Source organism: Macaca mulatta, chromosome 2 (assembly GCF_049350105.2).
Source record: "Macaca mulatta isolate MMU2019108-1 chromosome 2, T2T-MMU8v2.0, whole genome shotgun sequence".
In the NCBI taxonomy this organism is placed as follows: Eukaryota; Metazoa; Chordata; class Mammalia; order Primates; family Cercopithecidae; genus Macaca; species Macaca mulatta.
In genome coordinates this window covers 39,052,015-39,075,688 of record NC_133407.1, presented here as the reverse complement: position 1 = coordinate 39,075,688, position 23,674 = coordinate 39,052,015, and the positions used below count along the sequence as shown (strand labels likewise).

General features: G+C 37.8%; 1 protein-coding gene and 2 pseudogenes across 7 annotated transcripts in view; 1 reads left to right on the top strand and 2 right to left on the bottom strand.

The window, feature by feature from the left end:
* PPP2R3A (protein phosphatase 2 regulatory subunit B''alpha) overlaps nucleotides 1-23,674 on the bottom strand; it is a 193,813-nt gene that overhangs the window by 76,880 nt on the left and 93,259 nt on the right. For all 6 annotated transcript variants that reach the window (XM_015132061.3, XM_028843433.2, NM_001257608.1 and 3 more), the window contains 1 exon segment: nucleotides 6,839-6,913. In XM_015132061.3, coding sequence (XP_014987547.1) covers nucleotides 6,839-6,913 — 75 coding nt within the window.
* Nucleotides 19,317-20,059, bottom strand: LOC144339022 (protein downstream neighbor of Son pseudogene; annotated as a pseudogene).
* Nucleotides 20,667-21,740, top strand: LOC114669715 (proteasome assembly chaperone 2 pseudogene; annotated as a pseudogene). Its single transcript, XR_003727120.2, has one exon. The product of XR_003727120.2 is annotated as a proteasome assembly chaperone 2 pseudogene (transcript).

The window sequence follows — 23,674 nt, the reverse complement described above, 5'->3', positions numbered from 1 at the left end:
TCTAATAATACAGAAATCCTGTTATCTTTGGTGGTTTTTGTCATGGAAAAGATTAGATCTCTTTTTCAAGCTATTTTGGTGCAAGAAGAACAAATAAGGCAAGATATTTGGACATCTTTCTCAATAGCAGGCCTAATGAGGCACTAAACCACCTTTCTTTCTGGATTCTTCAGCAGAGGGAGTGATTCTTCAACTGAACATGGAAAAACTAGCATCAGGATGAAGGTCTAGATTTCAGCTGTTCAGCACTCACCACCCCACCCCTGCTATCAGTGCTAACCCCTCTGACCCTACAGTGTCACACTCCATGGGAGGCCCCAGAACAGGGACTGACTAGAGCCCTGCCTTCTGTGCTTCCACTGCCACCTGAGCCTCCTTTAGCTGTCCCCGTGGTTACATTCTAAACACTGGTGCACCTGACCATCACCACCTCTAAACACTAAGAGACCAGGTCTTTCTCGACTTGTATTCCAGTAACTTATATGGTACTTTCTATATATCAGGTGGTCTATAACTGCTTGATAAAATCATGAGGTTTGAAAGCTGCACAACTAAGATTTTTGTATTATCTTTGTGTTAGAGAAATATGGGTTGGCTTCATAAGTATTTGAAGAACTCTAGTCAGAGTTTTGCATAGCAGATGGATGTCAACCCAAGAAAGGTCTCTAATTAGTATTTCACATATATCAGTATTTTTGTCTATTATTTATAGATAGACTCACATAGAATGCACAAAAACCACAAAACAGATAAGTGTTACTATATTCAAAATAATTGTGAAAGATGCTACTAATGTAGTAATGTTTAATCTCGGGAAAAAAATAAGACTAGAGTGTAGATGTGATCAAGATCTGAGTGGCTATTGGGTAGAAGCAGCTGACTTGTTCTGTGTTGCACCAAAGGGAGGAATTACAACTGCGAGACAGAAATGCATTTATACTGAAATGCTTCAATATAAGAAAGACTTTCCTAAAATTAGCCCTGTAAAGCAACGAGTTTGTATGAAGTGGCTGGGTTTCTTTTCACTACAAGTATTTAGGAAGTTGACAGGATTCCTGAATCAGGTGGGAGCTAAGACTAGCCAGTGTCTAATTTCTCTACTGGCCCCAACCACTCAGACTCTGAGGTCACTGAGGACAGAGAACGTGTCTTACTCAATATTGTATTCTTAGCAACAGCTTGGTGGAAGTTCATGTAAAAATGATGGAGGATTTTTAGCACAGAAATTTTATGTATGAAAATAAACATTAAGAATTTCATTTATCATAATTCCATGTCCCCTCTCTCAAGTTAAAGTCAATTTCAATACATATTATTAAACCACATTTTTCTGTTGAAGATTTGTGTCTTTATTTCTTGATTCTGAATGTAAATTTATCTTAAAGTATGAGTTTTTTATTTAAAATTTATATTTATATACTCAAATACTTTATATTATTTATGAAATTACTGTGTTAAAAATTATAAAACTTTATAATCTGTATCCATTCATGCTTATTTTAATTTTCTCCTCTTCTTTTTGACAGAATTTTTAAAATCTGCAAACAGTTTGACTGTTAGGCATTTCCTATTTTTAGCCTGTGCTAACCTACTTATCTAATACTATAAAACAATGTATTTGTATTCCATTTTTTCATAGCCTAAATCTCCTTATTCAGTGGCCACACTTGATCAGCACATTTGTTGGTTTTCACATCACTGATTCAGCACTTTAGATGGCTGAGGTAGGAGCACCATCTAGTGGTGAAGCATCTAGCTGCTGACTCTACATTAATTGTTACTGTTTTTGTAACCGCTGTCTTCTAGGTAAATAAAATTCATCATCATTTAAAATATCAAATAAAATTTTAAAATAAATCATAATTAGAATAACTGTTTACTACTAGTGAAATAAATGAAATTTGGCCATTTTTCACCAAGGGATCTTTAGTCAACTTGACATATAAGTTAAATCATAAGTCAGTTTCCTTTCCTCTTGGTATCTATTGAATTAAAACCTCTAATTCACAAGTATAGGTCACCAGGAATAGAAATGTTTGATGGCTCTGTCATATAGTTTTTGACAAATGAATTAAACACAGACACAGAAGTTACAAATAATTTTTACTATGTATGTGTACAGAAGAACAAACTCCAATGCTGGAAGCCTGGCTCTCACTTGGCAGGAGTGGTGAACAGATTTCTAATTCACTCTTTGGTTAACATGGCTCAGAAAAGTATTTCTTCATGGTCTTCTGTAGAGTTAGGACTTTAAAAAATATATCTAATAAAAAAATATATTTTTTTCTCTGAAGAGGAAAAGTTTTCAAGAGGGAAGAGTTGGTAAGCTCTTAGTGTGAGCAGTCTCCACTATACCTTAGTCATCTTGGGAAAATCAGTACCTTGTCCTCTGCAAGGAAAATCCTGGCATTTCAGCCTACAGTGGTGGATTCTGGCCAATCAAGATACTGAATATATCACTAAGACACACCATCGAAGCAAGCCACAGAAATATCTCTGCTGCCAGCACCAGTGTCATAAAGAAGTATTTTAAATCTCATCGCTAATTTTAAAAACTCAAGAGAGCACTTCTTTTCTCAAAAGTTGGCATATGTCGGTTTGGATAAACAAAACCTTTCATTCACTGGCAATTTTTGCACAGCATGCAAAACTGCACTCAAGGGCTATCATTTGCTGGTATTTCTAATTTTCATTTTCATTCACTATCAAAGGCTTATTTCTCAACTGCTAACTCTTTTTGGAAATAAACAAGACAGACTGACTATAGGTTCAGTCTCTTTTTTGGGTAATGATGTCCTCCTTTGCTGTACACATAGCTGGTGGTCTATCTTTCTAGTCTAAAAACAGCTAGCAAAATAATTAACTAAACAAATAGCCTTTTCCTATAACAGATTTTCAATGATACATAGAAAATAAAAATTTTCTAACTTTTTCCTTCGTCATATATGTACCACACACAAGCTAATATTTGAATCATACTCTGTGTCAGTGGTTTCTTCCAAACGCAAACTGAAATAACTGAGTAACACTAGCACGCAAACGTAATATATTAATTGTTCTTTCTGTACTGTATGCCATGAAGATTATATAACATTCAATAGAGTCACATAACTGATTCTGCTTTTTCTGAGATATCTGTCATTAATTCTGAGGCTGATCTTTATATGTTTCTTAGAAATAGTGTGATCTTAACTGTTTTTGCTGTGAGCAGGGTAGAGAATGATGTTGTCTTTTTAGTTTGGTCACTTTTATGTCTAACAACAAAATTAACTTCATACTAGAAGGCCTTATTTTACATTTGTTCTAGAAAAACTCAATGTACTCTGAAATAATGCAATGGTTTCAATGACTTCATGCCATTATTTGACCAAGTTTCATAACAGAAAAGGCACTGAGGAGAACAGATAACCAGTCTAATAAAATTCCATTTCCAGATAATCGTTTTTATACTTTTAATTTGCCCTTTTTGTGAGTTTATCACAATGGCAGTTATTCACTTATCTCAGTACATATTCACACGAAATGTTCCCAATTAGGTCTTGTTTACTATTCATGTATAGTAAATACATAAACATTTTTGTATTTTTGTTTTGAGTTGCCATATTATCATTTTATCACAAGTATTTTACACTTAAATGACTAGTTCTGAGTAATGGATTCACTTTTGTGCATTGGAGATAAAGCAGCATAATGCTAACAACAAAGTGAAATTTAACAAATGTAAAGTTATATACAAATGCCATGAAAATATTACAGCAGAGATAATTAACTGTACTCTATTAATTCACCAGTGTAGTTCATTTTGTTCAACTATTATTAACACGACACTATTTCTTAGAAAATGTGAATTATATGTGAACAAAATGGTTTCATGGCTTTTCACTCTAAAATCATAAAACTTCCTGGTGATGGCTGGGTGCAGTGGTTCATGCCTGTAATCCCAGCACTTTGGGAGGCTGTGGTGGGTGGATCACGAGGTCAGGAGATTGAGACCATCCTAGCTAACACGGTGAAACCCTGTCTCTACTAAAAATACAAAAAATTAGCCGGCTGTGGTGTTGGTTGCCTGTAGTCCCAGCTTCTCAGGAGGCTGAGGCAGAAGAATGGCATGAACCCGGGAGGCAGAGCTTGCAGTGAGCCGAGATTGCGGCACTGCACTCCAGCCTGGGTGACAGAGTGAGACTCCATCTCAAAAACAAACAAAAACCAAAAAACTTCCTGGGGACTACTTGCTAGATGACCAAATACCATTGAATGTCCAAGTACTTCAAAAAATATCAAACTATGTGTTCATTAAGATCATGAAAGAAAAAAAAGAAATATCAAACTGGAAACCACAAAGAAAACTCTTTTGTTCTTTAATATCTCTAATACATGCCAACAGTTTGGACTAGTTTAATTCCAACTAGTTTGGACTAGTTTATTTCTAAGATCTTTTCTAACTCTTAAGAGTCTAAATTATGCTGTTAATATGCCCTGAGTTTTCAGAACAGTCACTCTTTAGAACCCAATAATTCTTTTTGCGATTGCAGCCAGAGCTAGTGTAGAATTCTTTGTTTTGAGACAGAGTCTTGCTTTGAATCCCAGGCTGGAGTGCAGAGGCGAGAATCTCGGCTCACTGCAACTTCCACCTCCTGGGTTCAAGTGATACCCGTGCCTCAGCCTCGTGAGCAGCTGGAACTACAGGTGTGCACCACTACACATGGCTAATTTTTATATTTTTAGTAGAGACGGAGTTTCACCACGTTAGCCAAGCTGGTGTTGAATGTCTGGCCTCCAGTGATCCGCCTGCCTCGGGCTCCCAAAGTGCTGGGATTACAGGCATGAGCCACTGTGCCTGGCCTAGAATTCTTTTTTTTTTTTTTTTTTTGAGACGGAGTCTCGCTGTGTCGCCCAGGCTGGAGTGCAGTGGCGCGATCTCGGCTCACTGCAAGCTCCGCCTCCTGGGTTCACGCCATTCTCCTGCCTCAGCCTCCGAGTAGCTGGGACTACAGGCACCTGCCACCACGCCCGGCTAGTTTTTTGTATTTTTAGTAGAGACGGGGTTTCACCATGTTAGCCAGGGATGGTCTCGATCTCCTGACCTCGTGATCCACCCGCCTCGGCCTCCCAAAGTGCTGGGATTACAGGCTTGAGCCACCGTGCCCGGCCGCCTAGAATTCTTAAACAGGGATAATTTCATGTATTCACTCAGTACATATTGACTGTGTGTCTATTATATGCCAGATAGTATTCTAGGTACTGAGGATATAGACAAAGTTCCTGCTTGCGTGGAGCTTATATTATAGAGACGGAGATGGACAATAAACAAACAAAAAATTAAATATCAGATGATAGGAGCTAAGAAGAAAAATAAAGCAGGACAAAGGAATAGAGTGTCGGGGGAGGGGGCAGACGAAGAAAGGTTACAAAAACAGAGAGTGATCAGGGAGGGCCTCACTAAATAAGGGAACCGAGCAGACATCTGGATGAAGTGAGGGAGCGACAATGTGGAAATCTGTAGGAAGAACATTTCAAGCTAAGGAAAGAGGAAGAACAAAGTATGTGAGGCAGAAATGGGTTTGGTTTGCTCATGGTGGCTGAAGCAGAGTAAGCAAAGGAGTGGGAGGTAGGAGATAAGATGAGAGAATAGGGGTTGCCAGGATATGGGAGGATTACGGAGAGTCTTGGCAAGGACTTGGCTTTTATTCTATGTAAGCTGGGAAACTACTGCAGGGTTTGAGCAGAGGAGTGACATGATCTGGCTGACTTTTTAAAAGGACAATTGTTTGCTTTGTGGAGGCTAGACTACAGGGCAATCAGGGTGGTAACAGGGAGACCAATTAAAAATAAACCAAGTTTGAAATGAGAGCGACAGGCCAGGTTAATTGTGGTAGAGGTAATTTAGTAGAGTGTCACAGTTAACAGGAAAAAAAAAAACCTCTCAGATTGTCTTAGATAACAGTGACACCTTCTGGCTCAAATAAAATCTTACAGAGCTTTATACTGACATGAGAGCCAATGCAAAAGCATTGAATGAAAAATAAAGTTCCTATAGGAGGAAAAGAAAACAGTAGTATTTTGTAACTCGGCAAGACTTAACATATCTTTGGCTAACAAACTGTACCCTAAGTATAGGAGGGTAGTCCTCAGAGGAGACTACCCTGTTTAGCTGAGGAATCTGAGCTACAGGCCAGGGCCATCTCACTTGAGAATGTGTCAGTGAACGGCCCTGGGGCTGGTCTGTGGAATGTCCCCAAAGATAATGTGGAAGCTAGGGCGGAGTACATGAAATGGCTACTCCATGCCCTGTGGGCCTGTGTGCGCTCACTCATAATTCCTGACCTATCTGGGACTAACCAAATGAGGCTGTGCCTGAGAAACAGGGAGTGCGAGCTCCTCAAAAAATGAGATTGTGATCATGTTGTTTTAAATTCTTACATCGTTTGTTTTCTGATTACACACAAGCTATTTTCTCATTATCCATTTCCAGTTCTAAGTTTGAGGTACTAGAGATCAATCTTTTTCTGGAACAGGGACAGGCTGTTGAAAATTCTTTTCAGTCTTATTTGGAAATGCTAAAGATCAAATGAATATCATATTCATAACACAGAAAAAGATATGCCTCATAAGACCAGAGAGAAGGAATACATTAATTTTGTAAGTATTGGGCACAAACAAGAAGGAAAATAGATAAAAACGAAATTATGAATTCACTTTTATTTTACCTTCCTTCTACTTAAAATAATCATTATAACCCATGTTACCTTTTGCACAGATACTTGAAATTCTGGATAGCAAATGGTAATAAAAAGGTGACTTATGGAGTTATATTAAGAAAAAAGATGACTCAGCCTACCGTGGTGATGTAGCGGGAGTGGAATTCTGGAGCATCTTTCAGGAACGTGAGACCGGGGTGGGTATCCACCACATCCTGAAAAAGATCAAAACCAAAACTAAATTAACAAACATACAAAGATTATGCCCATAGAAGTTTTTCCTTCCCGTATAATATGTTGCCAGTTGAGCAAACTTGCTATTTTAGAATAATGAATAATGCACTTAAAATTTAATTCTTTATTAAATTCAAGTTTCATTATAAGCATACTTACGCGTGCTTTTCTGTATACACAGTATACTTCAAAAAAAGTTAAAGTTTGATTTTAGCTATGTTAGGTAATTTGTGAATCAAATGTCTCCGAGGTATGTACTGTAATTCTAACACATCAACAGCACATCAAGGCAATTCATCTGATGCCACAGATTATTGTAGAGGTATTATGTAAAGTGTATTTACACAGAAAGGATGTGGTGGACAGTAGATGCAAGCCAATGAAAATGATCCTCTTTCATAATCTAAAAACATGGGAAATTCTTTTTGGAAAAAGAAAGCAGCCATGTAGTCAAGTAGTTTGAATGTGTCTTTGTTAAGCTGTGCAAGCCAGTTAATGCCCATCAGATTTTATCATAATTGTGTGGATAAATCATTTCTCAAATTAGAATTTTATTTATTTTTAAATCTTTAATCTTGTTCTCATTGAAGACTATTAGAATATTAAAACCTTAAAATACTGTTTTTATTTCCTAATTAGATTTTTAAAGCATTTGGAATGAGCCCAGAGGATCTAATAGAGATAATCACAATATTAATTAACCAGACGAAACAGCTATGCCATTACAGATATAATCTATTAATTGGCTTGTCATCAACAGACATCAAGTATATCTGTTTCTTCAGAGCAGTTAGCTATAACACTTACCAATATATAGTCTCAAACAAATTGACTTATTTCTTTAACTTTTTAAAGACTTATTATTATACATATTACATAATTTTCATTTTTTGAGACAGTCTCGCTCTGCCTCCCAGGCTGGAATACTGTGCTACAATCTTGGCTTATGACAACCTCTGCCTTTCCGAGTTCAAGTGAGTCTCAGGCCTTAGCCTCCTGAGTAGCTGGGACTACAGGTATGTAGTACCACACCAGGTTAATTTTTGTATTTTTAGTAGAGACAGGGTTTCACCATGTTGGCCAGGCTGGTCTTGAACTACTGGCCTCAAGTGATCCACCTGCCTCAGCCTCCTGAAATGCTGGGATTACAGGCATGAGCCACCACACCTGGCTAACTTTTTATTTGGAAATAATCTTATACTTACAAAAATTATTATAGAAAAATTTCCTGTGCTCCTCTCCCAGTTTCCCTTAATGGTAACAAGTCACAAACAATAGTATAATGATCAAAACCAGAAAATGAACATGGGTAAGACATTAAACTAATCAAATCTCACTAGTTTTTCCCTTAATGTCTTTTTCTTTTCCAGGATCTTACACTGCATTTAGCTTTTGTGTCTCACTGGTCTCTTCCAATCTGTGAAAGTTCGTCAGTCTTTTCTTATGCTTTTGATGCTTTTAATGAGTTCTGGTCAGTTATTCTGTAGAATGTCTCTTCATTTGGTTTTGTCTGATGTCTGGTCAAGATTAAGGTTACACATTTTTGGCAGGAGAACCACAGAAGTGATGCGTCCTTTTCAGTGCATCACTGGGCATATATAATACAGAGGGTATGTGATGTTGGTATGTCTTCATTTGGTGATGTTAACTTTGATCACACTTAGTTCAAGTGTGTCTGCTGTGTTCTCCACTGTAAAATTGCTATTTTCCCTTAATAATTGATAAATATCATGGGGGCAGATACTTTTGAGAGTGTCAATATCCTATTTCTCCCCAGAATTTCTCTCATTCATTTTAGTATCTATTGTTAGATTATGCCTGCAACATTTACACTGTAGTGTTTACTTAATAGTGATTTTGTCTATATTCTGTCTACATTTCTTAATTGGAAATCTTCTACAAGGAAGAGCTGTCTCTTCTCTCCTATTTTTTTGAGACAGAGTCTTCCTCTGTCATCCAAGCTGGAGGGCAGCAGTGGTGCGATCTCAGTTCACTACAACCTCCACCTCCTGGGTTCATTCAATTCTCCTGCCTCAGCCTCCTGAGTAGCTGGGATTACAGGCGTGTGCCACCATGCCCGGCCTATTCATTTTTCTGAACAGCACAGACTCACTGGTATTTATTTCATTCTGTCGGTTATAATCCTATACTATCATCATTTTGTTGCTCAAATTGATCTAGCTTTGGCCACTAGGAGTTCCTTCAGGTTGGCTCCTGTGTTCTCTTTTTATTTTTATAAATGAGACAGGGTCTCACTCTGTCACCCAGACTGGAGTGTAGTGGCTCGATCTTGGCTCACTGCAACCTCTGCCTTCCAGGTTTAAGTGATCCTCCTTCCTCAACCCCGAGCAGCTCGAATTACAGGCATGTGCCACCATGACGAATTTTTGTTTTTTAGTAGAGATGGGGTTTCACCATGTTGCCCAGGCTGGTCTCAAGCGATCTGCCTGCCTTGGCCTCCCAAAATGCTGGGATCACAGGCATGAGCCACTGCACCCGGCCACCTGTGTTCTCTTGATATGCCCCTGTGTTTTTATGGGGACTTTCATATTTTCTGGCATAAGATGACCCATGTTTATCTTGTATTTTCCTTGCCGTAGCTCTGGTATACCAACCTTTTGTCTAAGAAGCCCTGGTTCCTTTCACTGGAGAATGGTATTTGAAACCAAATCTGAGTGTGAAAGGTGTCCATTACTACTAGAATAGTATTTCATTGTGTACATCACTACATTTTCTTTATGCCTTCGTTCGCTAATACTTAGGTTGATACAATATATTGTTCAGCTTTGGTTAGTTTCCTCATCTATTTGCTGATCAGTACTCTGCTGAATACTCATGGAGGAACTTCTGAAGATCTCTGAGGATTGTTCTCCATGCAGTTCTCTCTTCTTTGGTACTCTGTCCTGAGAATTCTACTCATGTTGGTTCTCTTAGACCCTCAGGCTCTGTCTCCTAAATTCAAGGAGTCCACTTAACTCAGCCTAGGTTTCCCATTCTTGCACTATGACTTGAAAACTCTCTCAAGGTGGTACACTCTCTCAATCATAAGACTCACTTTGTTTCTGTCTCTCAGGAATGAATCACTCGTTTGTCGCCTGATGTGCAGCATCTTGAAAAACCATTGTTTTATATTTCCTGTCTTATTTTCTGTTGTTTCAAGTGGGAAGGTACACCCAGTCCCTGTTACTCCTTCTTGGTCAGAAGTGGCAAATCTATTGATTTTTCTGTGTTAATTTTATTTCCTCCTACTTTACTATTTTACTGAGTTAGTTTTATTACTAATTTTTCTGAATTTTCAAACTTTACTGTCATCTGCAACAAGATACTTTTACTTCTTTAACCAATCTTATGCTTCTAACTGTTTTCTCTTATACAATTACTACAGTAAAATGCTGAATAGTAGTGGAGACAGTGGGCATCCTTGCCGTGTTCCTGATCTTTGTTGAAGTGCCTCTAGTGTTTTCCCATTAAATAAAATATTGGCTTTAACACTAAGGTATAGATATTTCATCATGTTAAGAAAGTATCTAAAATATGGAGAATTTTTTTCCTTAGATATAACATATGACATTAATAAACGATATGGTTTGGATCTATTTCCCTGCCAAATCTTATGTTGAATTGTAATCCCCAGTGTTGCAAATGGGGGCCTGGTGGGAGATGACTCGATCATAGGGTGGAATTCTCTTGAATGATCTAGCATCGTCCTCTTGGTGCAGTCTTTGAGATAGTGAGTTCTCGTGAGATCTGGTTGTTTAAAAGTGTGCAGCAACTCCCCCACACCTTGCTCCTGCTCTTGCCAAGTGAGATTCTGGCTTCTCCCTTGTCCTTCTGCCATGACTGAAAACTCCGTAAGGCTTCACCATAGGCTGAGCAGATGCCAGCACCATTCTTCCTGTAAAGCCTGCAGAACTGTGAGCCAATTAAACCTCTTCTCTTTATACATTACCTAGTCTCTGTTATTTCTTTATAGCAATGCAAGAACAGCTTAACACAATAAATATCCTAATATTAAAACAATCTTGCCTTCCTGGAATAAATCCCGCTTGGTCATGGTATATTGTTTGGTAATATTTTATTACCTTCTATCATTAATCTTGAAGCTATATTTGTTTGCAGTTTTATTCTCTGGATTGTCTTTTCCCGATTTAGGTATCAGTGTTATACCTGCTTCATAAAAGGTGTTTGAAATTTTCCTTCCTTTTCAATACTCTGAAATAATTTATGGAGCATTTGAACTATCCAGTTGCTGAAGGTTTGGTAGAATTCCCCTGTAAAACGACCTGGGCCTTGTGCTTTTTTGTGCAGTTTTGTAATAAATATCTGTATTCATTCTATAAAAGTCTGTTTACCTTTCTAAATCAAATGGAGTCAATTTGGGTCATATGTATTTTCTAGAAAACTGTCCATTTCATCTAGGTTTTCGAATTTATCTCCCTAGACGTCTGCAAAGTAGCCTTTTCTGATTTTAAAAAACTTTCTTCTGGCTGGGTGCAGTGATTCACCTGTAATTCCAACACTTATAAGGGCAAGGCGGGAGGGTCACTTGAGCCCAGGAGTTCAAGACCAGCCTGGGCAACATATCGAGACCTTGTCTCTATATAAAATTAAAAAATTAGCTGGGTGTGGTGGTGCACATCTGTCATCCCAACTATGCGGGAGGCTAAGGTGGGAGAACTGCTTGAGCCCACATAGTTGAGGCTGCACTGAGCTGTGATGGTGCCACTGCACTCCAGTCTGGGCAACAGAGCGAGATCCTCCTTGTTATTTCTTATTTTGTATATTAGTGTATTCTCCCTTTTTTCTTAATCAAATTAGTTTTTTATTAATATTTTCCCATAACCACAATTTCAATTTGTTAAAAGTGCCATTGGTTTTTTATTCTCTGCCTTCTTAATTTCTGATCATTACTGGGACTAGCTGAGGGGTACATAAGGCTCTGCTATACCAGTATGTATGCATTTCAAAATTCCCCATATTAAAAACTTTAAAAAGTTTATATATATACACATAGTATAAAATCAAGGCATATACAAGTATTTATATAAATAAACATTCTACTAACCTTCCCACCTTCTTTAGCCCCACTTCTTTCCAATCATTTATACTTTTAGGTCTTTTGCTGGTTACTTCTCTAACTAAACATATATTTAACAAAAATGTAATTAAAAACCATATAATAATTATTTTATTACTTTATCAACTTTAGAAAATACTGATTCTTTGCTGGGAAATATGTGGATTTAGCTCATTTATACTGTCCTACTTTACTCCCCTATCCCAATATTTGAGGTTATGATGTTCAGTTCTTCGGTTGACTATCTTTGTAAGGTGCAAAACTTGTATTTATCCATCTAATTTTCATTCATCTTAGTTCCTTACTTTCCTTTTACACAGGATAATAGCACCCCATCCTTATTTTCTCTTCTTCTCCCTCTTTTACCTTCACATTTTATTGGCAATATTTTGACTTTTATGTCGTGCAGGGTTTTTTCATACTTTTCCACAACCACGACAAAATTTTCTACAGGTTACCCACACAGTGATTTTTAGATGCTATAAACTAAAATGTTTTTGTGATATTTTGACTATATAAATATGGTTGAATGTTAGGTCAGGCAATCTATGAGGAACGTATTTCATTGTGTATAGGTCCAGCATCAGGGTCTTGGAATGTTCAAAGGAGACTGTTTCTGACGAGGTTAAACTGTCTTTTCTAACTGCATCAGCTGTTCATAATTATGCCATATCTTAGTCTGCTTCTTGTTTAGATCATGGCTGTCTTACATAGTTTTTTCATTTTTCCTGGCGTTTCTAATTGTTTAACTTATTGACACAGGCTTCATCATAGCCTTGTTTCCTTATTCTCTCTTTTTTTTTTTTTTTTTTTTGAGAGGGAGTCTCACTCTGTCGCCCAGGCTGGAGTGCAGTGGCGTGATCTTGGCTCACTGCAAGCTCCACCTCCACCTGGGTTCACGCATTCTCCTGCCTTAGCCTCCTGTGTAGCTGCGACTACAGGCGCCCGCCACCACGCCCGGCTAATTTTTTGTATTTTTAGTGGAGATGGGGTTTCACCGTGTTAGCCAGGATGGTCTCAATCTCCTCGTGATCCGCCCACCTTGGCCTTCCACAGAGTTGGGATTATAGGCGTGAGCCACCGCGCCCAGCCTCCTTTTACTCAAATGTAACTGTATTGTGTGGAGTTGCTCCTCACCTCCCTCTCCCACATCATGGACAAGACCTGGCTGGGGGAATTTTACCTTCTCTCTTCTGAACTGGCTGCTCTTCAGTTATCATCCTGACACTGACCTTTATTACTTCTCTAGATTGAATCCACTGTCTCTTAGATCTCACGCATTCCTCTTTCTTGGTTTACTTACTTTGCTGCAATGTATGCGCAAGTAACTGTTTAAGAAATAAAGAGGTAACTTATAAAGGAAATAAACTTTCTGAGTGCATGAATATCCAGGAATCAGGTTTATGTGAACCTCATTCCTAACTAGTAGGTCGGCAAGATACAGAAATCTAAGTTCAAATCCATTTCCTGAGGGATGCCAATGAGGATCTAATACCATTCTAGACTCTTCATCTACATTTTTCTAAAACTTTAAGGACATGTTTATGCATGTGTCTTAAAAAAAATCATAATTGTCAGTACTGAGTGGTTTTTTGAGACAGTCTTGCTCTGTCACCCAGGGTGGAGTGAAGTGGTGCAATTTCAGCTCACTGCAACCTCTGTCTCCCAAGTTCAAGCAATTCTTCTGCCTCAGCCTCCTGATTAGCTGGGATTGTAGCTGCATGCCACCATGCCCAGCTAATTTTTGGACTTTTAATAGAGATGGGTTTTCACCATGTTGGCCAGGCTGGTCTCAAACTCCTGACCTCAACTGATCTGCCTGCCTTGGCCTCCCAAAGTGTTGGGAATACAGGTGTGAGTCACTGTGCCTGGCCTCAGTGGTTCTTTTTAACCAAAGAATCATATATTTTAGTGCTGCAAAATAATTATGTATTATTTTATTCGATGATTTTTTTCTCTCCACTTTTCCCCTTTTTCCTTCCCCAGACTCCAATTAATTAGATATTAAAATTCCTGAAGTGGTCCTCTATGTCCCTTTTCTTTTTCTCTCTCTTTCTCTCTGAAAGATATCCTCAACTTTAGTTTCCAGGTCTTATGCTGAGCTTTTGGTACTTACATTTTAAAATTCTAACAGCTTTTTCTTGTATCAGCATTGTTTTCATACAGTTTATTCTTGTTTTGTTTTTTTGTTCTTTTTTACATTTATTTAAATTGACAAAATTGTACATATCACGTACAGTGTGTTGTTTCAAAATATGTATTTATTGTGGAACGGCTAAATTGAATTATTAACATACGTATTACCTCACTATTTTGTAGTGAAAACACAAAATCTACTGTCTTAGCAATTTTCAAGAATAGGATACACTGTTATTAACAATAGTAACCATGTTGTATAATAGATCTCTTGAAATTATTCCTATTTAGCTGAAATTTTGTGTCCTTTGACCAACATCCTCCCAGCCTTGGTTATTAGTTCATTCTCACACTGCTACAAAAAACTACCTGAGACTGGGTAATTTATGAAGAAAACAGGTTCAACTGACCCACAGTTCTACAGACTGTACAGGAGGCATGCCTGGGGAGGCCTTGGGAAACTTACAATCATGGTGAAAGGCGAAGGGGAAGCAAGTGCGTCTTCATATGGTGAGCAGGGGAGAGACAGAGAGCAAGGAGGAGGTGCTACTCTCTTTCAAACAATCAGATCTCATGAGAATTATATGAGATAGCACTAGGGGGATGGTGCTAAACCATTAGAAACCACCACCGTAATCCAATCACCTCCCACCAGGCCCCACCTTGAACACTGGGAATTACAATTCAACATGAGATTTGGGTAGGGACACAGAGCTGAACCGTATTATTTGGTAATTAGCATTATATTCTTTACTTCTATGAGTTTACCATTTTTAGGTTTACCTATAACTGAGATCATGTAGTATTTGTCTTTCTGTGCCTGGCTTCCTTTACTTAACATAAGGTCCTCCATATTCATCCATGCTGCTGCAAATAAGAGTTTCCTTCTTTGTTTAAAGCTGACTAGTATTTCATTGTGTACATATACCATATTATCCTTTTACATTTTAAGTTCAGGTGCTCATGTGCTGACTTGTTACATAGGTAAACTTGCGTCAAGAGGGTTTGATTGTACAGATTATTTCATCACCCAGGTATTAAGCCCATTACCCATTAGTTATTTTTCCTGATCCTCTCCCTCCTCCTACCCCCGCCCAACCTTCAATAGGACCCAGTGTCTGTTGCTTCCCTCTATGTGTCCCCGTGTTCTCATCATTCAGCTCCCACTTATAAGTGAGAATATGTGGTATTTGGTTTTCTGTTTTTGTGTTAGGTTTGCTAAGGGTAACAGCCTCCAGCTCCATCCATGTACCTGCAAAGGGCATGAGCTCATTCTTTTTTACGGCTGTATAGTATTCCATAGGGTATATATATCACATTTTCTTTATCTGGTCTATCATTGATGGGCATTTAGGTTGATTTCATGTCTTTGCTATCATGAACAGTGTTGCAATAAACATACGTGGCATGTCTCTTCATAAGAGAATGATTTACATTCCTTTGTATACATACCCAGTAATGAGACTGCTGGGTCAAATGGTATTTCTATCTTTAGGTCTTTGAGGAATTGCTACACTGTCTTCCATAATGGTTGAACTAACTTACACTCCCACCAACAATGTATAAGCATTCCTTTTTGTTCACAACCTTGCCAGTATCTGTTATTTTTTGACTTTTTACTAACAGACATTCTGACTGGTGTGAGATGGTATCTCATTGTGATTTTGACTTGCATTTCTCTAAAGATCAGTGATGCTGAGTTTTTTTTTCATATGATTGTTGGCTACATGCATGTCTTCTTTTGAAAAGTATTTTTTCATGTATTTTGCTCACTTTTTTATGAGGTGGTTTTTTTCTTGTAAATGTATTTAAGTTCCTTATAGATGCTGGATATCAGACCTTTGTCAGATGCATAGTTTCTAAAGATTTTCTCCCATTCTGTAGGTTGTCTATTTACTCTGTTGATAGTTTATTTTGCTGTGCAGAAACTCTTTAGTTTAATTAGATCCCATTTGTCAATTTTTGCTCCTGTTACAATTGTTCTTGGTGTCTTCGTCAGGAAAGCTCTGCCTGTGCCTACGTCCTGAAAGGTATTTCCTAGGTTGTCTTCCAGGGATTTTATAGTTGTGGGCTTTACATTTACATTTTAATCCATCTTGGGTTAATTTTTACATATGATATAAGAAAGGCATCTAGTTTTAATCTGCATGTGGCTAGCTAGTAATCCCAGCACCATTTATTGAATAGGGAATCCTTTCCCAGTTGCTTTTGTCAGGTTTGTCAAAGTGTGCAGTCTTATTTCTGGGTTCTCTATTCTGTTCCATTGGCCTATGTATCTGTTTTTGTACCGGTACTATACTGTGTAGCCTGGTAGTACAGTTTGAAGATGGGTAGCATGATGCCTCCGGCTTTGTTCTTTTTGCTTAGGATTGCCTTGGCTATTAGGGCTCTTTTTTGGTTCCATATTAATTTTAAAGTAGTTTCTTTTCCTATTTCTGTAAAGAATGTCAATGGTAGTTTAACAGGCACAGCATTGAATCTATAAATTGCTTTGGACAATATGGCCATTTAAACGATATTAATTCTTGCTATCCACGAGCAGAGAATGTTTTTCCATTTGTCTGTATCATCTCTGATTTATTTGAGCAGTGGTTTGTAGTTCTCTTTGTAGAGATCTTTCACCTCCCTAGTTAGCTATTCCTAGGCATTTTATTCTTTTTGTGGTAATTGTGAATAGGAGCTCATTCCCGATTTGGCTCTTGGCTTGTTTTTGGTATACAGGAATGCTAGTGATTCTACACACTGATTTTGTATCCTGAGACTTTGCTGAAGTTGTTTATCAGCTTAAGAAGCTTTTGGGCTGAGACTAGCAGGTTTTTGAGATCTAGGATCATGTCGTCTCCCATCAGGGATAGCTTGACTTCCTGATGCCCTTTATTTCTTTCTCTTGCCTGACTGCCCTGACTAGAACTTCCAATACCATTGTAGTTGCTCATTCAGTGCGATGTTTGTCATATATGGCTCTTATTATTTCGAGGTATGTTCCTTCAATACCTAGTTCACATTTTCGTTATGCCTCCATTCACTGATACTTAGGCTGATTCCGTATCTTGACTATTGTGAATAATGCTGCAATGAACCTGGCAGTGCAGATATCTCTTCAACATACTGATTTCATTTCCTTTGGATATACACCCAGTAGTAGGATTGTAGGATCATATGGTAGTTCTATTTTTAATATTTTGAGGAACCTCCAAACTGTTTTCCATAATGGCTATACCAATTTACATTCTCACCATCAGTGTGCAAGGATTCCCTTTTCTCTATATCCTCTCCAACACTTGTTATCTTTCGTCTTTTTGATAACAACCATTCTAACAGGTGTAACATGATCTCTCATTGCGGTTTTAATTTACTTTAATAGTGATTTTGAGCATTTTTCATATAGCTGTTGGCCATCGTTTGTCTCCTTTTATGCAATGTCTATTCAGATTCTTTGCTATTAAAAAATGTATTGAGATAAAATATAAATATAAAATTTACCATATTTACCATTTTAAGTGTACAGTTTAGTGGTAATAAATACATTTATATTCTCTTTTCCGTTCATCTTCTCCCTCCCCTTTCCCATTTCTGGTCTCTGGTAACCACCAATCTACTTTCTATCTTCACAAGATCCACTTTTTAAGCTCCTGCATATGAATGAGAACGTGTGATATTTATCTTTCTGTGCTTTATTTCATTTAACATAATGGCCTCCAGTTCCAACCATATTGCTGCAAATGACAGGATTTCATTCTTTTTTATGACTGAATAATATTCCATTGTGTATATATACACCATATTTTCTTCATCCACTGATTGGCACTTAGGGTGATTCCATATTTTGGCTATTGTGAATAGTGCTGCAATAAACAGAGTGCAGATATACTAATTTCCTTTCTTTTGGACATTTCTGGATCATATGGAAGTTCTATTTTTAGTTTTTTTGAGGAACCTTCACACTGTTCTCCATAGTAGCTGTATTAATTTACATTCCCAACAGCGGTGTACGGGGGGGTCCTCTTTCTCTGCATCCTCACCAGCATGTTATTGCCTATCTTTTTGATACAAGCCATTTTAACCAGGGAGAAGGTGAAATGATATCACTTTGTAGCTTTAATTTGCATTTCTCTGATGATTGGTGATGCTGAGTGTCTTTTCATATACCTGTTGCCTTTGCCCATTTTTAAATAAGGTTATTTTCTTGCTATTGAGTTGTTTTGAGTTCCTTACAAATTTTGGATATTAACACCTTGCCAGATATATGGTTTGCTAATATTTTCTACCACTCTGTAGGTTTTCTTTTCACTCTGTTGATTATGTCCTTGACTGTGCAGAAGTTTTTTACTTTGATGCAATTCCATTTGTCTGTTTTTTCTTTTACTGCCTGTGCTTTTGGGTTCATATAAAAAAAAAAAATCAATGCCAAGACCAGTGTCACAAAGAAAACCCCTATGTTTTCTTTACAGTTTCAGGTCTTACATTTAAGTCTTTAACCCATTTTCAGTTGATTTTTATATATGGTATAAGATAAAGGTTATTTTTGTTTTATGGTTCTTATTTTATATAACCTTCCTTAATATAGTACTTTTTAAAATAACTGTTTTTTTAAAAGAATAGTTTTAGGTTTATAAAAAAAATTAAGAAAACAGCACTGAGAGTTCCCATACACCCTGCGCCCAGATTCCCCAATAATTAACACCTTACATTTACTATATGGTCCACTTGTCAAAATGAATAAACTGATATTGACACGTTATTATTGAAGTCCATACTTAATCCACATTTCCTTAATTTTCACCTGATGTCTTCTTTCTGTTCCAGTGTTCTATCCAGGACATCACATTCTATTTAGTTATGTCTCCTTAGACTTCTTTTGGCTGTGACAGTTTCTTAGACTTTCCTTACTTTTGATGACCTTGACAGTTCTGATGAGTACTGGTCAGGTATTATGTAGGATGTTTCATTACTGGAATCTACCTGATGTTTTCCTCACGATTAGACTGGGTTTATGGATTTTTGGGAGAAATGCCACAGAGGTAACATGCCCTTTGCAGCATATCTTGTCAAAGATACACACTATCAACATGATTGATGACTGCTGATGTTGGCCTTGATCATCAGGCTGAGGTAGTATCTGCCAGGCTCCTCCACTGTAGTTACTCCCCACACCCTGAAATCAGTATGCATAGCCCACTCTTAAGGAATGGTGATTCACGCTCCCCTCTTTAAGACTGCAGTGTCTACTAAACTGTTTGCAATTCTTCTGCACAGATTTGTTTCTCCTCCCCAATCATTTATTTATATCAGTATGTGTAATTTGTTTTAAAAACATTCTCATCACCACATTCCGTAAAGATGACTTCCCAAGTAGTGGTATTTCTCTAAGTTGCTCCAGAGTCTTAGGGTAAAAACCACAGTTAGTAAGCTCCTTATGAACAACCTCTGTATCAAGTACTTTGTCCATTGGCAGGCAGGTGTTAAATACAGCAGTTGGCTTGTGTGGATATAGTACTGCAGAGAAAGACCCACTCTGTGAAGATTTGAGCAGCATGGTCAGTGAATACAGAGAATGAGGCATGGTAGGACCTGTAATCTCCAAACTAAACTGGTCTCTGTATCCAGAAAGAGCTGCATCTTCACATTTACACTTTGTGTCTTAAGCATTTGCATTATGGCACCTCGGAGAGCAACAGGGGATAAGAGGGTTGGAGGAAGTCCTGCCTGTGGACCTGAGGTAGCAACTAAACTCTTAGAGTTGAGCAAAAAATTAAGCAATGTAAAGATATTGATTCCTTTCACCAACACAACAGACTCAGGTCTGTGATCCATTTGTACTTCATGTTTCTCTTTATGCAGCTTGATAGAAAGTATGTCTGGCTTTTTAATTTTATCTTGCACACCCATCTCTTCTACATTTATAACTGGAGATCCTGAACACCAAAGTAAGCCTAAAAGGAATCTTTGAGGAAAAAAGCCTTGTAGCAAGGAAAGTCAAGATTCTTGAAGTTAAAGAAATATACTTTAAAATACTGAAATGTTTATAAACATTAACTTTTATTACATGCACTGAGCAGTAGTATTTAAGGTTTTGAATCAGTGTTTTCTACTTTTACTATTTTCAGATTAAATTTTTAGATATAAAGATAAAAAACTCAAATAACTCAAATGAGATATCTATAGCCCTACAACCTAACTGTATAATGAGTAGAAAACTGAATTAATGCATTTCTTTGCAAACAGGAAATTGAGACTAAACACACAGCACTTATCTCATGGCACTGTGACTGATGGCATCAGGGCAAAAATGTGTTACTTTACCCTTTACCTAAGACTGCTGGCAGGTTCTTGTTTTATAAAGGTAGAAAATAAATGTAGACAACATCTACTGAGCTGACTGATGATGCCTTTACCTAAACATCTTTCCTACTGATTTATAATTCCTTTATTTTCACATATACTAAATTTGTTTAAATGCATGTTAATTCAGATAAAAAGGCATTCTGTATTCCACATAGAATAGTGTTAAGAATTGTGGCTTTTCCGGTGTCACGCTTAGTCCCTGCTGGCCACCCCCCTGCGACCATGTTCGTTCCCTGCGGGGAATCGGCCCCCGACCTTGCCGGCTTCACCCTCCTAATGCCAGCAGTATCTGTTGGAAATGTTGGCCAGCTTGCAATGGATCTGATTATTTCTACACTGAGTATGTCTAAGATTGTTTACTTCTATACCGATTGTCTTGTGCCTATGGTTGGAAACAATCCATATGCGACTGCGGAAGGAAATTCAACAGAACTTAGTATAAATGCTGAAGTATATTCATTGCCTTCAAGAAAGCTGGTGGCTCTTCAGTTAAGATCCATTTTTATTAAGTATAAATCAAAGCCGTTCTGTGAAAAACTGCTTTCCTGGGAGAAAAGCAGCGGCTATGCCAGAGTCATTGTTCTTTCGAGCAGCCATTCATATCAGCGCAATGACCTGCAGCTTCACAGTACTCCCTTCCGGTACCTACTCACACTTTCCATGCAAAGAAGTGTTCAAAATAAAATAAAGAGCCTTAACTGGCAAGAAATGGAAAAAAGCCGGTGCATTCCAGAAATAGATGATTCCGAGTTTTGTATCCGCATTCCGGGGGGAGGAATCACAAAAACGCTCTATGATGAAAGCTGTTCTAAAGAAATCCAAATGGTAGTTCTGCTGAAATTTGTTTCAGAAGGGGACAACATCCCAGATGCATTAGGTCTCGTTGAGTACCTTAATGAGTGGCTTCAGATAATCAAACCACTTAGCGATGACCCCACAGCATCTACCTCACGGTGGAAAATACCAGGTTCTTGGAGATTACTCTTTGGCAGTGGTCTTCCCCCAGCACTTTTTTGATCTGTTTTCCGTTTTATACCTTATACCCAGAACACTTACTACCAACACAACTGTTAAACATTCTAGACAAAAAAATCGTATGATCCGAGAACGTATTAGGAAATTACCTTCACCGTAAATGTCAAAGGAAAAGATTAAGGATCTCTTTGCCATGCTTTTCATCATATGCAACAAATGTGAATTTTGTACAATAAAATTTTATTTCCTAAGTAAAAAAAAAAAAAAAAAAAAAAGATTTGTGAAGTAGGCTGGGCGCGGTAGCTCATGCCTGTACTCCCAGCACTCTGGGAGGCCGAGGCAGGCGGATCATGAGGTCAAGAGATCCAGACTATTCTGGCCAACATGATGAAACCCCATCTCTACTAAAAATACAAAAATTAGCTGGGCGTGGTGGCGCATGCCTGTAATCCCAGCTACTTGGGAAGCTGAGGCAGGAGAATTGCTTGAACCCGGGATGCGGAGGTTGCAGTGAGCCGAGACTGTGCCACTGCACTCCAACCTGGCGACACAGCGAGACTCCAACTCAAAAAAAAAAAAAAAAGATTTGTCAAGTATGCTGAGCTGTCATGGCAAAGTAGCATTTAATGTGTTTATAGGTGTATGTGTGTGTGTGTGTGTACGGGGAATTGTATAATTCACATTTTTAAAATAAAAGTGCTTAGAAATCAAAAGCATTGGGTAAAGAAATAATAGTATCTAAGTATTTGTTCACTTTATAATCCAGAAAATAAAACACCACGTTTATTCCCCCCACGCCCCCAAAAAAATTCTCATTTCTTCTGTTTCCTGAATTAGTTTTGTTTCTTTTCTGGGCTGCTTTTTCTGTGTATGTTTTTTTTTTAACCTTTATTTTTCTTTAATGATGATCATTTTCCTCATATACCTGGTTGTCCATTCATGTTTAAGAAGGACAAGGTAGTTGATATAATTTTCCTTTGTGGAAATATAAGTAGGTCTATTTTTCAACAGGTATCTTTCTTGAGTACCAAATGTGCCTCGGGGTTCTGTGCATTTAGGGTGGGTGTGTTGACTGACAGGCATTATTTTAGAGTAAACTGGTGAGACCTCCCTGGATCCCCAACTGCCAGAACAAAGAGAAATAAGGAGAACTTTAAACTGTGGCTGTCACATTAGAAGCCTTACCATGCTTTATTGTCTTGTTAGTATGTTTATGCTTGTGAATAAATGTCAGGCTGCACTTTACATTTGTGAACCAGGAAAGGAGTCAACTAGTGATTGACCTTCAGTGAATCCCCATTTCCAGTATCTCTCATTGGGTCAGTCAGCCCTGAATTTACAGCTGCTCTGGGCCTTGATAACAGGAGCTCACTTCTCCACTGGAGCCCACAGATGGCTCCTGATTCTGAGTTGTGGTTTTCTTAGCCTACTTCTGGTCACTTTTTTTTTTTTTCTTTTTTTTTAGTCCATATAAATCCACTTATTATTGAACTACTTATTTACAATTTTAAGATCACAGAATCTTTTTTAAACTTTTATTTTAGGTTTGGGAGTAAATGTGAAGGTCTGTTACATAGGTAAACTCATGTCACAGGGCTTTGTGGTACAGATTATTTCACCACAGGTACAGGTATTAAGCCCAGTACCCAATAGTTATCCTTTCTGCTCCTCTCTCTCTTCCCACCCTCCACCCTCAAATAGACCACAGTGTCTGTTGTCTCCTTGTTTGTGTTCGTAGGTTCTCACCATTTAGCTCCCACTTATAAGTGAGAATATGTGGTATTTGGTTTTCTGTTCCTGCATTAGTTTGCTAAGGATAATGGCCTCCAGCTCCATCCACAGTCCTGCAAAAGACATGCAGTCACTTTCTACCTTAAATGTGTTAAGATTTCTTGTACACTGATTTTCTCTACCATTCCATTGGCTTCCGTGGGTTTATTCTTTTTTAATTTCTATACTTTAACTTCAGAAGGGCTTGGGAAATGGGAGGGTAATGTCTCTATTTAGTTTGTCTCTTTTACCAGAAGACTCTACAAGTCCATTTCTTAAATAAAAATAAGATTTATTCTTAGATTTAAGGGAAGTATAAATGTCTATTAACTCATAATTATGATTTTGTTGTTGTCCGTTTCTAATTTTCTTAGTCTAAACTTAATTTACATTCCTGTCAAAGCTTTTATTAAAGCTCTCATAAAATTCAGAATTGCAT